We start from the raw sequence: 13,934 nt of genomic DNA, 5'->3' as shown, positions 1-13,934 counted from the left end.
GACACACCAAAGCACGTTGCAGTGTTTGTCAGAGCAGGGCCGGTAGCTATAGCTGATGGGCTGGATGTTAGACTGTTTTATTTGCAGCTAACAGACACCACTTGTGTTTCCTAACTGTGGAACTGCAGAGGAACACAGAGCCAAAGGAGTTGATACTTTTTCTACTCATGCAGTCTTGACTAAACAAAAGCATGATTGTACATGAGCTGCCCTCGGAGCTGGCTGAGGTTTTTCTCAAGAAGAATTCAAAAGAGATCATGGTTGATACTCCCAGCAGCATTCTGCAAGCTGCCTGCCAGCTATTGTCTGCCTTGGCTTTGTGGAGTTCTTTAAACTCGGAATACTCAGTACTGCTGTTGATACCTCCAAAAAGCAGTGTACTTCTGGATTTGTTTCTTTTAACCCTTCTGCTTCTCTCGTATGTAAGTGCTGTTGTAACTTCAAGGGGTTATTGCTTCATACTTGTCACCAAAAATGTTAGGTGGCATCACTGAGAGCTGCCATTCCTCACTCCCTGGGGCTCTGTTGATGCTACTTTCCACTATATCCATTCTAATGATGGTGCAGAATGGACAGAACTGGGATTTGGTTCAACTGTTGGTGATGCTCAGACAAGGAGCTCTCACTGCACCTTGATTTGACCTTACTAAATGAAGGAAATCTAGTGCAAGTTGTGCAAACCTGGGATTGTGGAGACTGTGAGATGTTGACAGGCAGGCACAGCACTTGTTTCTCGTCTATGAAATATGTGGTGGGATGAAAGAGGATTGGCATACTCAGCCTAATCTTCAGTTCCCAGAAAAACCCTGGCACTGTTTGTAAGCACCCAGAAGATTGGGGCCTGCATAGATATATTTTTTCCAGCACAAATTTTGTCATATCTACCCATCTTTCTCCTGTGATGGTATTAGGTAAATGAAGGATGTGGGAGATGTGGCATACATTTTAACATTAGTAAAGCTTTTCACATTATCTGAGGTGAGATTCATCCAAGTCAGGGAAATAAAAGTGCCACATTATGTCTGCAAAGCTGCTTGTAAAGACATACTCAGAAGAGTTGTCAGGAACTTGCTGGCAAAAAGCATTTATTAAGTGTGCTCTGTGTAAGGACGCTCTTGGATCAGACAGTGCAGCCACAAAGGGCAAATCCTTAAGAAACAGATTTGTTAGGTGAAGCTCAGAGTGGTACCTACTTAGAACAGGTCAGACTTTTCTAGCACAAGCAGTTCAAATGTGGTTGATCCACACTGAGGCAGAGGAAGAAGAAAAGTGTCACGGTGTTTTCTGAATCAATAGACCATGTTTTCAAAGGTTGATGAATTAGATTCCACCCAGTTACAGGTTGATGCGGATGGGTTGTTAAATTAATAAAACAGTGAAGTCAATGGTGTGTGCCCATGTTACAAGATCACCCTTCTGAAGTTTAGTGATGCTGAGTCATGGATGACATCTCAGGTTCTCCTGTAGATGTATTTTAATGAAATCAGAGATACTTAGTAATGTTTCCTGTCTTTCTGTTCACTGTCCAGCATAGTTCTGAAAGCCTTTGGAATGGAAAGTACCATTTTGTTTTCCTTTTAGACTATATTATTGTTAATTATTTAAACTTCTTGTTTGTGGCCCCTCTTCTGTGAGGGTGGTGAGGTGCTGGAACAGGGTGCCCAAAGAAGTGGTAAAATGCTCCAGTGTTCAAGGCCAGGCTTGACAGAGCCTTGGGTGACATGGTCTAGTGTGAGGCATCCCTGATGATTTTCTACCTTTGCTTTTCACTCTGAGTGAATAACCAACTGAATTCTTCCACCTTGGAAAAGATACTTCAAAAATCTGACCATTTTCATGACAAAAGATTTGAGTAGAATGGTGCCAATTGCAACATGAGGTTCAGGGCAGAGATGACAGTACCCAATCCCCAGAATCATTACAAAATCCAGAACAAAACTTTGCAAACAAATAAATGTTTAATTGCATTGTATAATGGATGTAGAGTGGTTAAATATATTATTTTACTGTATAATTTATCGCTCTTCCAGTTCCTTTAGCAGTTCGTCAAAGTGAGTGATGTACCATTTAGCTTTCTCCTTTACTTGCTTTCTGATTACATTTCCTCCAAATCCAATGAAACAGTCCTGGCAAAACAGAAAGAAAGGGCACATTATCACTGCAGTCCTGTGTACTGGGAATGGAATAGAGCTTCTCAGCAATTGTTTGATTTTAAAATGCCACTATTCCTCCCTGCCTCTTCCCCTGCTTTACTCTACATATTCATTTTTCAAATTCATTAACAAGAAGTTCATTACATTTGATTTTGCACCACTTTGGTTATTGGAGTTTTGTTCCAATAGGGAAGTTGTGTTTCAGTGCCTTCAAGATTATTCAGATCTGAGATTTTACTGAAGATCTGATGTGAACCGTGATGCAGCATAAGGCCTTACTACTCAAGAATGAGTTAACATCCCAACGTGCATGCAGCATCTCACAATTATCCTTACACTGTTTACCTTAACTCTGTTTACCTCATTTGGTAGATACCCAGAGTACACATTAACCATGGCTTCAATCATTAACCAGGAGCAATCATCATTTCTACATCTTAGAAAACCATCTGCAGTGAAAGTGGGGTGTTCAAAATTTCCACTGCTGCTGGTTTGCCCTTAGGTAGAAAGCATGAAGCACACACTGAGCAGCTTTGGTCATGCTCGTGTTTAACAGCAAGGGACCAGCTGCCATGACTTGCAGCAGCAGCAGCTCTCAGAGTTTGCTCCTGTGCATTTCCATGCACTGGGGGATCTGTCCCTCAGAAGGGGTGTCAGGGTGCTTTTACACAGAAAAAGGCGCTAAAGGGGAGATGGAATAAAGATCTCTTCTGCAAAATGATCATTTATAAAAGTTGTCTATTGATTTTGTTGTTATTTCACCCTGTCAGGGCTGTCATCCTGTCAAAGGTGTCATCACTATACAGTGACATGAACTCACTTGCTAAGCCAGTGTCGGGTAAATGTGCACCAGATCTGTGCCAGACCTTCATGCTAAGCACCGTTAATCAGTGTTCAGGGCTAGGACCTTGGCAGGGTATGACCTCTGCACCGAAGTGAGCACTTGCTGTGGGGACACAGGGGAGAAGGAGAACGTGATAATATCACCTTGATTTAAGGTTGCTTGGCTGCTACACAGTCCTGCTAGACCCAGCAGCATCCGGCCTTAGAGGGTGATACTTACTGAGATTATCTGAACTGAGAGAAATGAACCATTGTGTGATGCAGGCTTTCTAGAGGAAGACTACCTACACAGATCACTTTTAGGTTGTGGGATGTGCTAAAGATCTTCCCTGAAGTCCTATAAAGAATTCAAACCACAGCTCTCATCTGTCAATGTGTCATCATCCATCCCCATCCCCCCGTCCCGTCCACAAAGGATTTACTCAAATTTAGAATTCCAGTTCTTTAATACTTACAGCAGGGGGACAGGCTTCCATGTCTGTAGCTCCATCCCCAATCATAACTACTTTCTTAAAGTGGAACTGTTCCTTCAGATGAGAAATAACCTTTCCTTTCCCCCCCGATTCAGCTGTCGGTTGTGTTTCATCAAACCCTGCGTATTCTCCTAGAGCACAGTGGAAGAACAAGTTAGAGACACAGCATTTTCTCTTGTAAATGAAGAAAGATTATATCCCTATGGTCTTTACTTCAGAAAATGGCTAATTACATGCAGTCCTCTAAGCCTCACAATATCAGCATCCCAAAAAAGTAATCAGAAGGTAGGCTGGTAAAATCCTAGTGAAGATGAGGATTCTACTCAAGTCTTCAGTGGGGATATTTTTAAAGACCCAAAATGCTAAGACAAAAGTAGAAACCCTGTATGGGTGGTGTTACAAATTCACTCCCGGTCACCCTGGTGTAAATATTCCAAAAGCAGCATCTCGTATGATGTATAGATTGTATGAAACACTGAGTACGAAACAACCCACTAACTATAGCTCTGCTTGATTACACTAGCTTAATGACCAGAGCAGCTCTACTAAAGTGCATCGGTCTCCACACGTACCTCAAAGTCCCCAAAAGTGAAGTTTGCCTCTGAAAGCAGGTAAGTGGAAAAGACTCTTTAACTTGAAGGAGCAAGAGAAAATGAAACTCTGCTGTCAGCAACTGTACAGTGCTTTACCTTTGGCACAGGTTGCAATTAAAAAGTAATTGCAGCTCTATTTTATATGACTGGAAAGTGACCTAACTCATGTTTTTGGTAGGGTCTTGCAGTTTTCCTACTTGAAGCTAGCTGGATTGGTAGCAAGGAGGTGTAGACTGGCCAGTATCTGTAGCCCAATATCTGTCAGTTTGAACCAAAAAAGTGGCATTAATGAGCAGAGAAAAGAGACTTTATGGGAATCTCACCATTAAAGTAAAACTTCAGCCTGTTGGCAAAGACGTTTGCTGTAGGAATGTTCAGCTGCAAGGCCACGTGCTCCACAATGCTCTGAAACCCTCCAGAGACCAGGAATACCTGGACCCCTCGTTGATGAAGCCTGCTCACCAGCTCCCTGGGCAGAAAGAGCATCACAAGTGTGAGTGCCTGGCAGCATGTAGGGATAACAGGAAAGGTAAAATACATCTGTCCTAAACAAGGTTGTCATTATGTAGTGTTACTCCAGTTTAGTTCAGATGTGTGGCTGCTTCCATCTCTGCTGCCCAAAGCTTTTCCTTTTTTCCCTTGGGTTTGTGCATACACTTGCTTGAAAAGAGTTAAACAGACCCATCTCATCTAGAAACATATGGATGTTTAGTTGCTCAGAAACAAGCACTTCCTAGAAGTGTTCTCTTTACACTTTCATGCTGTTTGCATTTGTTCAAATGAGAGTGGATCCAATTTTGGTATTTTTTGCTGCAGTAAAACAACACCAAGACAATGAATCTACAATGCAGGAAAAAGATAGGGAATGGGGAGAGAAAGCCACTTCACTGCAATGCTGAAGTGGGCTGAGAAGTGTGCAGAATGCACACACTGGAGTTGGTTCCCCAGGCACTGGACGCTGGTGCCATCTTTAGAAGAGGGCACCAGCAACACAAAAGGAATCAGAAAAAGAAGCTTTTTGACCACGTTAATGTCAACAGGGCTTGAAGGTGGTTAAAAGTTTTATGGGCTTTGGCTCATAAGCAGGAGGATCAGCATGCAGCTGTGCTGAGCTGGAGAAGCAGCAGGAACAGCAGAAATGCTGAATGCTATAAAGCAAAGTGAAGGCTTAAAGCGGGCTCCACAGAAAAGGAGGAAGAAAGGGAAGGAATGAAAAGGGAAATCATGTGATTCCAAACAAGCAAACAATGTTTTCTTTGTAGTTGCATTCTAGCTATGCCTTCTACAGAAAAAGCCGAGCATGTGCTTAATTTCAGGGAGAAAATACAAGCACATTATCACCTCAAACTACTGTATGGGCTAACAGTGTTTTACACTCAGAGCTTTTGGCAGGCTTTGTAGTAAAGAAATCCTTTTCAATTGTTTGAAACAATTTGAATAGGAAAAAAACCCCAAACTTTTCAGTTTAAATAGTTAATTCCAAACCCAAAGATGGACGAATATGCACATATATGTCTATTTCCCCTTAATGACTGTTTAATACTTTTTTAGGGACTTCAGTGCATGGGTAGCTCTGAACAGTGGATCTCCTAAGCTGAGTCCAGAGATGTGACTGCACATGGAAGTGTAAGAAAGAGGTAATGCAGTTGCAGAATAGAGCAAACCAGTAGTTCCTACTGGGTATTAAATATCCATCATCCGTCAAAAAACAGACCTGATTGAACAGATTGTCTTCCATGCTGTTTAATCCTCAAGCCAGCATTTGAGCTTGCTAGCCAAAATGATAGTTAATACCTAAGATAGTTTTCTTTTTACATGGATGCTCAGCCACTTGACATGGACTCAAGCCATTATAAGCTCCTGATACAAGTTTTGGACACAAACAACATGGAAATGGAGCAGGAAGTCAACCTAAACCAGCTCTGTGGTCTTACAGCCTCACCAGTGTCACTGAATTTTATGGATTTATGCCCTTTTGTGCTTTTGGAATTGAACTAATTTGAAATTCTCCTTACCGTATTCCTGGTGTTAGCTGAGGTGGGTTGTCCGATATTAGTTTCTGCACTTGCTCATAGGAGGGACGTATGAGACCAAGTCGTGCTGTTAAAGCTGCTTTGAATGTCACAGTGCCACCCATAGCTCTGCGGGTCCTACATCGTGAGCCAAAAGCAGCAGATCAGTGACACTTAAGCTGAGGTTTCTCCCAAGAACAGTTAGTTAAAGAAGCATGACAAGGAACAAGGTCAGAGACCATAGGTTCTAGGTTATACTGTACAGAACATTGGTACATTGAAAAGACTGGTAGCAACCACTGGGGGAAGATCTCCACAGATATGAGCTCTTGTGAGAACCAGAGAGGCAAGGGAAAACTGCTTCATTCTCTCTGTAAGTGCATATGAGCCACTGGGACCAGTATTCCTAAACTGCAGCTGAGGTGCCTTTCTCTGAATTTAACAGAACTTTTGCTACAAGCATCAGTGGAAACAACATCAGCCTCAGGGAAATCATGAGAGAGTTGTCTTCTCTCCATTGTCTCATAATACAGTTTCCTAGCGCTTATCCAAGTTTAATGGTGAGGGCTGATCTTAAGTCTATCAAAGAAATATACATTAGAGAGTTTCTCAATATAGTTTTGTTGAGTGGCTTCACAGTTCCAGAAGAAGTTATTCCATTTTATGCATTAATTCCACTTATTATTCCTAAAATCCTTTTTAAACTATCATAATCTCCTATGACAGAATTAGTCCCTACTGTAAACTCATTGTCACATATTACCCTTACCCATGCTCATTTTTTACCACTTTTTTTACTACTCCTATGAAGTTAACAGCAAATACACATACATCTCTGCGACGGCATCTCCAACTCCACAGAACTTCGCGAGCTCATCGATGCCTTCTTCCCTGATGACTGTACTGTCCACGTCAAAGCAGACTGCATCAGCATTCCGGAAGATCTCTTTCATCTCCAAGAGGGATGCCATCCTTTTAGGAACCTTCTTACTGTGAGGGGACAAGATAAAGTCTTTCTCTGAGTGGCAGCACTGCACTCTGTCTTGAGCCATTGGCGCAACTGCTCTGGTTCTTGCAAGAAGGGACGAGCACAGCCTGGTGGGCATCTTATATCAAAGGGGGAGCAGTGGTGGAGGTCTGGCTCAGTTGCTGATTTGCTCTCTGCTGTTGCTGCCTACTGATGTTCAAATTACGTTACAGATGGGCCGTGGAGCTTTGGTCAGTTGCTGATTTGCTCTCTGCAGGCTCGGCCCATTGATGTTCACATGGAGTTCAAGGTTGTAATACTTGGCATTTGCTGAACCATCTGACTGCCAACTGCTGTGTGGGACTTGCAATTGTCTGTCTCATCTTGCCCTCATCACTCAATTGGATCTTGATTTCTCATCAGACCCAGTTTAGTGTGTCAAATTAGTTGCCCCAGGAGATAGTAAAAGGCACCCAGCCCTTAAGGATTTGCTTGATCACAATAGACATAATTATCTTAAACCTATCAGTGTGTGGTTGTCCCTAAATCATGAAGGTTTAGATTCTTTTCTCTGTCCTTACTAATACAAACTAAATATTTTCATCATCCATGAATGCATTTGGCCATTAGCATTGAGAATTAGTCTAAAATCCATTAAAGTCTTGGGCTTTGGTAACTTCACTCAACCTGCTCAGATATCCCATCATCATGCCAACTTTTTCCATTACAATGCCTGACAAAAGTTTATTTTCTTCCCTTTTTTATCTGTCCTCTTAAATATGTGGAACACTTCTGCAGATCAGAAGCATAAGGTGTTAATCGAGTATTTCCTTACTCTGCCCCACTCATCTTGTGCTTCCCCCTTTTCACGAGGGAATTCAGTGTGGACTTCACTCTTTATCAATCTGTACATTTAGAGAGAAAGCTGTTATTTATCTCACTTCCCAGATTTTTGTATAAGTTTTTGATTGTTTCTTCTACTCTCTTAGATGTCTCTCAGGACACGTCTTGTGTAATTGATCTGGGTGGCAGATTCTCTTTTTTTTCTGGGATGGGGGAATGAAGACCATCTATAAGCATGTTATCTACCTTCCTTGTGCTTTATACCTTCACCTTTTGTTTTCATCTCACTGAGCTCATTTTTCTCCTATATATCACATGGATTCTGATGGTGAGAAGTCTTATACACACAAGTTCCCCAAAACCACCTATTTTTTGCCCTTTTTGGACAAATTTTACAGCTCATGGCCAGGCAGGAGTCATCCAGGGATCCACATGGTAAGCACCAGTGCTGATTCCTGAGGTGAATTCTGTGTGCTCACTGAGAGATCACAGCTAAATAGTTACTGCTCAAAGCAGGAATAGGAACCTTTGGGTTTATTGTGGTGACTAGTAACTGTTTGGTGAATATTGGGAGACAAAAGGCTTTCTGAAAGATTACCATAATCACTGCAAAAATGGATAGAACACAAGAACACACACTCATCTTTGATTTGTTCACGTACAGAATAAAAGAGACTACTCCAGTCCTTCACTGAAAACTAGAAGTCTATAGATGAAGCTGCCAAACCTAACTGGTGAAAGCTGTTGTGAACAGCTAAGAGCCATATTTGTAAGAGATGATCTCTGTTTCACAAATGGGTGATACGAAATAGCAAGAAACAGAGAGCAAGTCACATGAAAGGCAAAGTTATCCAACAGCAGCCATGAAACTGCCCTCAGAGGGTCGTTCTAGCTATTCTTGAGGTTTTAGTGTGAACGTATTACTGTAGTAATCAAAGTGGGTTCATGGCTTTCGCACAAGGCCGAGGAGATGCCACAGGAGCCTCCTCAGTGCTCCTTTGTATTGCAGGTGTGAGGATGGGCGAGCAGTGATCACCCAGCCCACACTTCTCTCCTGTGCATTTGGTTTAGGTGTGGGAAGGTAGGTGTGGACAGGTCTCTGCTCTTCGTGCATCAGAGCTGTTCTGTGCATGGATATAGTATAAAGCTCTGGTCCAGCCTTAGAAGCATCACTGAAGAATTATTTGCTGCAGAGAGCATGTTGGGTTTTAGGGTTTTTTATAAAGACTGCACTATACATGTAAGAATCAGTCACAGGCCAGCAGCATGGCACGTCAGAGAAACCTCTCTCTCTGAAGTGGCCATGGACATAAAGAGACTGGTTGTGAGCTAAGAGTTGGCAGTGAGTGGGCAGGTGACACATGAATTCAAGTATGCTTTGTGCTAGCCTTGACTTGACATTGGCTCCACAGCACTGTGTCTGTATTTGTAGTGGAAGATTTTGACTTCTGAGCAGGAGGGCTTTGACTTCAGGGCAAGACTTGACAGCATTTGCTAGATATATTTGTGCAGTGGGATCAAAAGAAACCAAACATCCACTAACGTATTTTAAGTGGCAGGGCGTGAATTTTTTCCAGCCTCTTGGACATTGTAACTTCCACCAAAACTTCAGCCATTGGTTTGGTGCCAGTTATAGAGGTTTGCTCTACTGGACAAACTTGTTGCATCACTGTGGTGTAACATCTGCGTCACAGTGTTCCAACACTGATTCCTTATTATGCAAAGCCATCACATTGCCTCATACTAACCTGAGGCTGCACTGCAACAGTGCCACATTATGATGCAATGTCACTGTGTGGGTGCACTGCACTGGGATTGTTTTTTCTTGGGAAAAACCTGAACTGTATTTCTGGATACATCAGAATTTTAATCACTCTGAGAAAAATGTTATTACTGGAAACACACAATGGGAGCAGGAAGGAAGAGACATTCACTTTTCCTTCTCTCTGGTATCCACATTTCCCATACTCCTTTTCCTTCTGGATACTCCTTACAATCACTAGGCCACTGTTGTGGTGGACTTCGATGGACAAATAGAGAAGTTAATGGAAGAATTATGGATCCCAGTTGTGGAATGGTTGGAATTAACCCTGTCCTCTCTTGTATGCGGTAGCTCTTTCAGAAGAGTTTCAAGTTGTAGTTTATGGTGCCTAAAAATTACAAGTTGGAAAGGTTGTGTTTTGAAATGCAGCAACCATCAGTAGTTCCTGATCTCCCTTGGCCTGTGACCTGCTAAAGTCTTTCCACTTTCTCCTATAGCTGGGCACTGGGTCCTGGAAAACAAACACCTGGGTTTGGCTAGGGTACCATCACACCTGTGATGAACTGTGAAGTAGGGAAACTCACGCAGGAGCAAAGAGAAGAACCTATGAAGGAAGCTTCAACTATTGTAGGGAATCTTGCTAGTGGGAAAATCAAATCTTAGGAGTTCAAGGTGGCTCACTTGGAGTGAGATAAGGTTCTTCTGTCCTTGCTGGCAGAACTCCAGTAGTCACCAGCAGCTCCAGAGGCTGGTAGATGCCATTCCAAATGGTAACATGCCAATTTCAGTCACTTGTGATTATTTTTTCCCAGCCCTAAATGTAGATGAGAACAACTTTCACTTGGAAATATGCTTTAGTGTTTTAATGAACTGGTAAGAAAAAAGAAATTCCCACAAATAAGGAGTTCTGTCTCCATGAGAAAAACATGGGTAGAAAATCTCTCATCTTCCTGCCACTGAATTTCAGGTAAATCTATTTGTATCCTATTTCCATGCTGGAAGAGCATCCGAGCAGCAAACATTTCAACAGGTTTGATGATCAAATATTGTGGGGAAAAGCTGAAAATAAGAAAATGGGGAAAAGAAGAAGCAGTGGCTAAAGAAGTGACTACAGAAGACATAAGAAGAGACTGACAGAGGGGAGAAACAGGGTGAAACTTGAGCTAAAGATGGAGAAAAAGGAAATCATGAGAGAAAAGTGTAATTCCCATGAGATCTGTTTGCCTCCAGGCTATGAAGTACTTCATTAGGGTACTTGGGAAAAACCTTAACCCTGGCATTTCCGCAAGAAATAGTTCTATTTTGTAACAGAGAGGGAGGAGTCACAGAAGCAAGCACAGGAATTATGTAAGGCCACATGTTAAAGGAAAACAACTGAAATCTTCTCTGTTTGCTGTCCCTTCAAAGAAGGGCACTTGCTGCACTGTGAAAAACTGAAACATCCACAGTATCTGCTACCTATAATGCAAAAGGAACAAGCAAATGGTACTTGGAACTCCAGGTGTTCTGGGCTGGTGTGTTTCGATAAGATCTTGATGAGATCTCAAAATCCTCATTGTGGCTAGACTTCACGTGGTGGTGTGTTTCAGCTGCCAGAAGTGCTGCCACATTGCTATTTTGCATTATGTTGATTATTGCTGTGTAAAAATGAAGATTAAGTGCATCTTAATGAAATATGAACTAAAATATCTTTTGAAACAGATCACCTGGGAATATCCTGGTTTGCAAACAGTTTCTGGTGTTTCTGATCCTGATTGACTTTCCCATTAGCAAGGTGAGGGTGAGCACTGAGATACACTCTGAGATAGAGAGTAACGCTGTGCTGAACGTGTGTGAGATTAACAGAAACACAACCACGTTAAAGTGTTTCTGTTGCATTGAAGGGAAACTGCTGCTTAGACTAAGGGATTTGGAGAAAACAGTTCTTGAAACCTTTCTCAGGACCTGTTCCCACTCCAGGAGTGATCCTGCTTGTAAGATGCTCACAGAAGTGTTCCCATAATGCCAAACAAACCACTTAATCCTCGTTGTTTCTAGTTCTATGTCTGTAAAATGGGAGTAATACAGTGATACAGCTTTTCTGTGCTGAGGTTTAATTCAGTATTAGCAATATGTTCTGTAAGCTTTAGAAGAAAGAGGATATGTTTAAACAGACTAGCTATATTTAAGCAAATTGTGACTGATGTTCATATCTCTGCAAATAGTACTACTACTCTTTACAAGTTTAACCCAACCATCCGTAATTGTGAGTTTCTGTGGGTTTCAGCATGAGAATAGAACAATTCAGTCCTTAACCTCACTGAGGTTGCTTCACACTTCCTGGTTTTCTGTTCAGTTTTTAAAGGTAGTAATTCAAACCTGTATGCAAGCCAAGAGATGAACTGTTTGCAGCTATACACTAATACCTGAACAGCAGTGCCTAACTGAACTTATTTAAGCACCTTTTAAAAAGTAGTTGGAAAGGGACAGAAGGAACCTGATGGATGTTGACATACGCCTCCCAACTCTCCAATCCCCTCTTGCCTGTGCTGACAAAACGATGATGCTTCCCCCCTGTATGATTGCATCATTCATGCTGCTGCTATAAAAGAGGCACCACACTGCTGCTGCATCTTGCAGGGCAGCACAGTCACAGTCCCAGCAGAAGTTATTCTGTGTTTTCTATGCTAGAAACATACAGTGTTACACGAAACGCCAACCCCTTCCAAACTGAGAGAAGAAAATGTTACCGGTGACTTACAGTATTGTACTGGCCGTGGCTGCTGCTGCTGCTGCTGCTCTTGACTGCACAAGAAAGGAAGCGATAAGCTGAGACCTTCAGTCACATAAACAGAACGGCACGGGCTGATCTGGAAGGACGCCGCATTTTGTCAATCACTCTTTTATAATGTGCTGAGTAAGCCAGTCTGGGTATTTAAAGGGCTGCACACATGTAACCAGAGAAGTCCAGCTGTGCGCTGACAGGCGCAGGGACGAGAGGTGTAACCTTGCCTGGTAAGGGGAGGAGCCGCTCGGGCCCGGTTTGGGGCGCTCCCGGCTTGGCCCCGCAGAACGCGATGGACGGGAGCCTGCCCGCCCGCAGCCAGCCTGTGCCACAGGCGTGAGGAGCAGGACGGGGCTTGGCAAACTCACCTCGCCCTGTGCCAGCAGAGCAGGGCTCTGACAATCAGGGGGTTCTCCGGGAGACCAGGCAGGGACACTGTTTCCTTTCCCTGGGGATGAGATGAAAGGGTTTGTGAGTTAAGATTGCATTACTGCATTTTGGCTTGCACTGTCAGTCGGTGCATCAGAGTGTGTTACACACACAAAAAAAACAACGTTCATCATAAGCTTTGAAGGCAAAATTAAGCTTGTGCCTATGGGAAGGCTCAGGTTTGCTTCCCCAAAGGCAATGGGAAAATTGCAAAACCTGACCGTGCTCTGCTTTGGCATCCCACAGAAGAGCTTCCCTCGGTCATTACTGTGGACATTGGTTAGGAAATGGGAGACTGCCAACCCAGAGCTATGAAGCTGGTTGGTTGGTTCAAGGTCAAGAAAGCCTGATTTAGCTGATTTAGCATCTTTAATTCAGCTCTGATGGGAGTCTTATGACTGCTGCCCATCGTGAAAGACTGTCTTGCACCACTGGGTGCACCAGTCACATTCTATGCATGATCTCTTGCCATTCTGGCAGTGTCACCCCTCAAAACTGCATGCATTAGTTAAAATCAATAGCCTCATGTGCCTCTACTCCCATGTCTTCCTTTCTTTCAGACGGTCTCACTACATGACCATTTGTCACCATGAGCATTTATTAGTAACTTCTTTCATTGGGACAGATGGTACCAAGCCCCTTTGCTGCAAAGCTGGTGACACAGTTCCCTGCTCAGCCTGGTCCTGTTTGTTAGTTTTATCATGGCAGGGCAGGATGTTTTTAAAGAGGATTTAGAAATCATTTCTGTGAATAAGGTCGAATGGAAACAGATCTTGATAAAGATGAAAGAAAACAGCTTTTACTGAGAATCTCAGAAGGGGTTTTTTTGCCAAGATAAGCAGTGCATGATTTGACTGAGAGAATCACTGCTGAGTATTTCATGACGGATATTCCCTTTACTTGGCTTAGTTTAACAGACATGTTGCTTTTAATTCACTTAAATATTTTGATCCTAATCTGGTGTAATTTGTTGTAAATCCATTGATTTCAAGGGACAATTCAGGCCTGATAAGCATCTGCTCTGTATTTTCACTAAGCATTAAAAACAAATATGCAGAACAGTTTGACAACTACAGCTAAGACTGAAAATGAAGG

The 13,934-nt window shown here is 42.7% G+C and overlaps 1 protein-coding gene across 1 annotated transcript; it reads right to left on the bottom strand.

Annotated features, from left to right (window-relative positions):
- Positions 1-1,939: 1,939 nt before the first annotated feature.
- PSPH (phosphoserine phosphatase) lies at positions 1,940-7,220 on the bottom strand. The gene is made up of 5 exons (XM_065694862.1): positions 6,906-7,220; positions 6,078-6,212; positions 4,386-4,531; positions 3,452-3,600; positions 1,940-2,126 (listed from the first exon to the last, which is right to left on the bottom strand). The coding sequence occupies exons 1-5, from the start codon at positions 7,178-7,180 to the stop codon at positions 2,016-2,018; spliced, it is 816 nt and encodes a 271-aa protein (XP_065550934.1). The 5' UTR covers positions 7,181-7,220; the 3' UTR covers positions 1,940-2,015.
- Positions 7,221-13,934: the final 6,714 nt, after the last annotated feature.

This window comes from Lathamus discolor, chromosome 14 (assembly GCF_037157495.1).
Source record: "Lathamus discolor isolate bLatDis1 chromosome 14, bLatDis1.hap1, whole genome shotgun sequence".
Classification (NCBI taxonomy): Eukaryota; Metazoa; Chordata; class Aves; order Psittaciformes; family Psittacidae; genus Lathamus; species Lathamus discolor.
Note: the sequence above shows the minus strand (reverse complement) of the source record. Positions and strands in the feature narration are given on the sequence as shown.

Bases quoted from the DNA above. Each gene is read 5' to 3' on its own strand.
- PSPH (XM_065694862.1), bottom strand. From the start codon at position 7,180: ATGCCCACCAGGCTGTGCTCGTCCCTTCTTGCAAGAACCAGAGCAGTT. The intron at 4,532-6,077 runs GTAAGGAGAATT...CTTTCTGCCCAG, and splicing joins CAGCTAACACCAGGAATACG to GGAGCTGGTGAGCAGGCTTC. The intron at 2,127-3,451 runs GTAAGTATTAAA...CTGTTTTGCCAG, and splicing joins TGGAAGCCTGTCCCCCTGCT to GACTGTTTCATTGGATTTGG.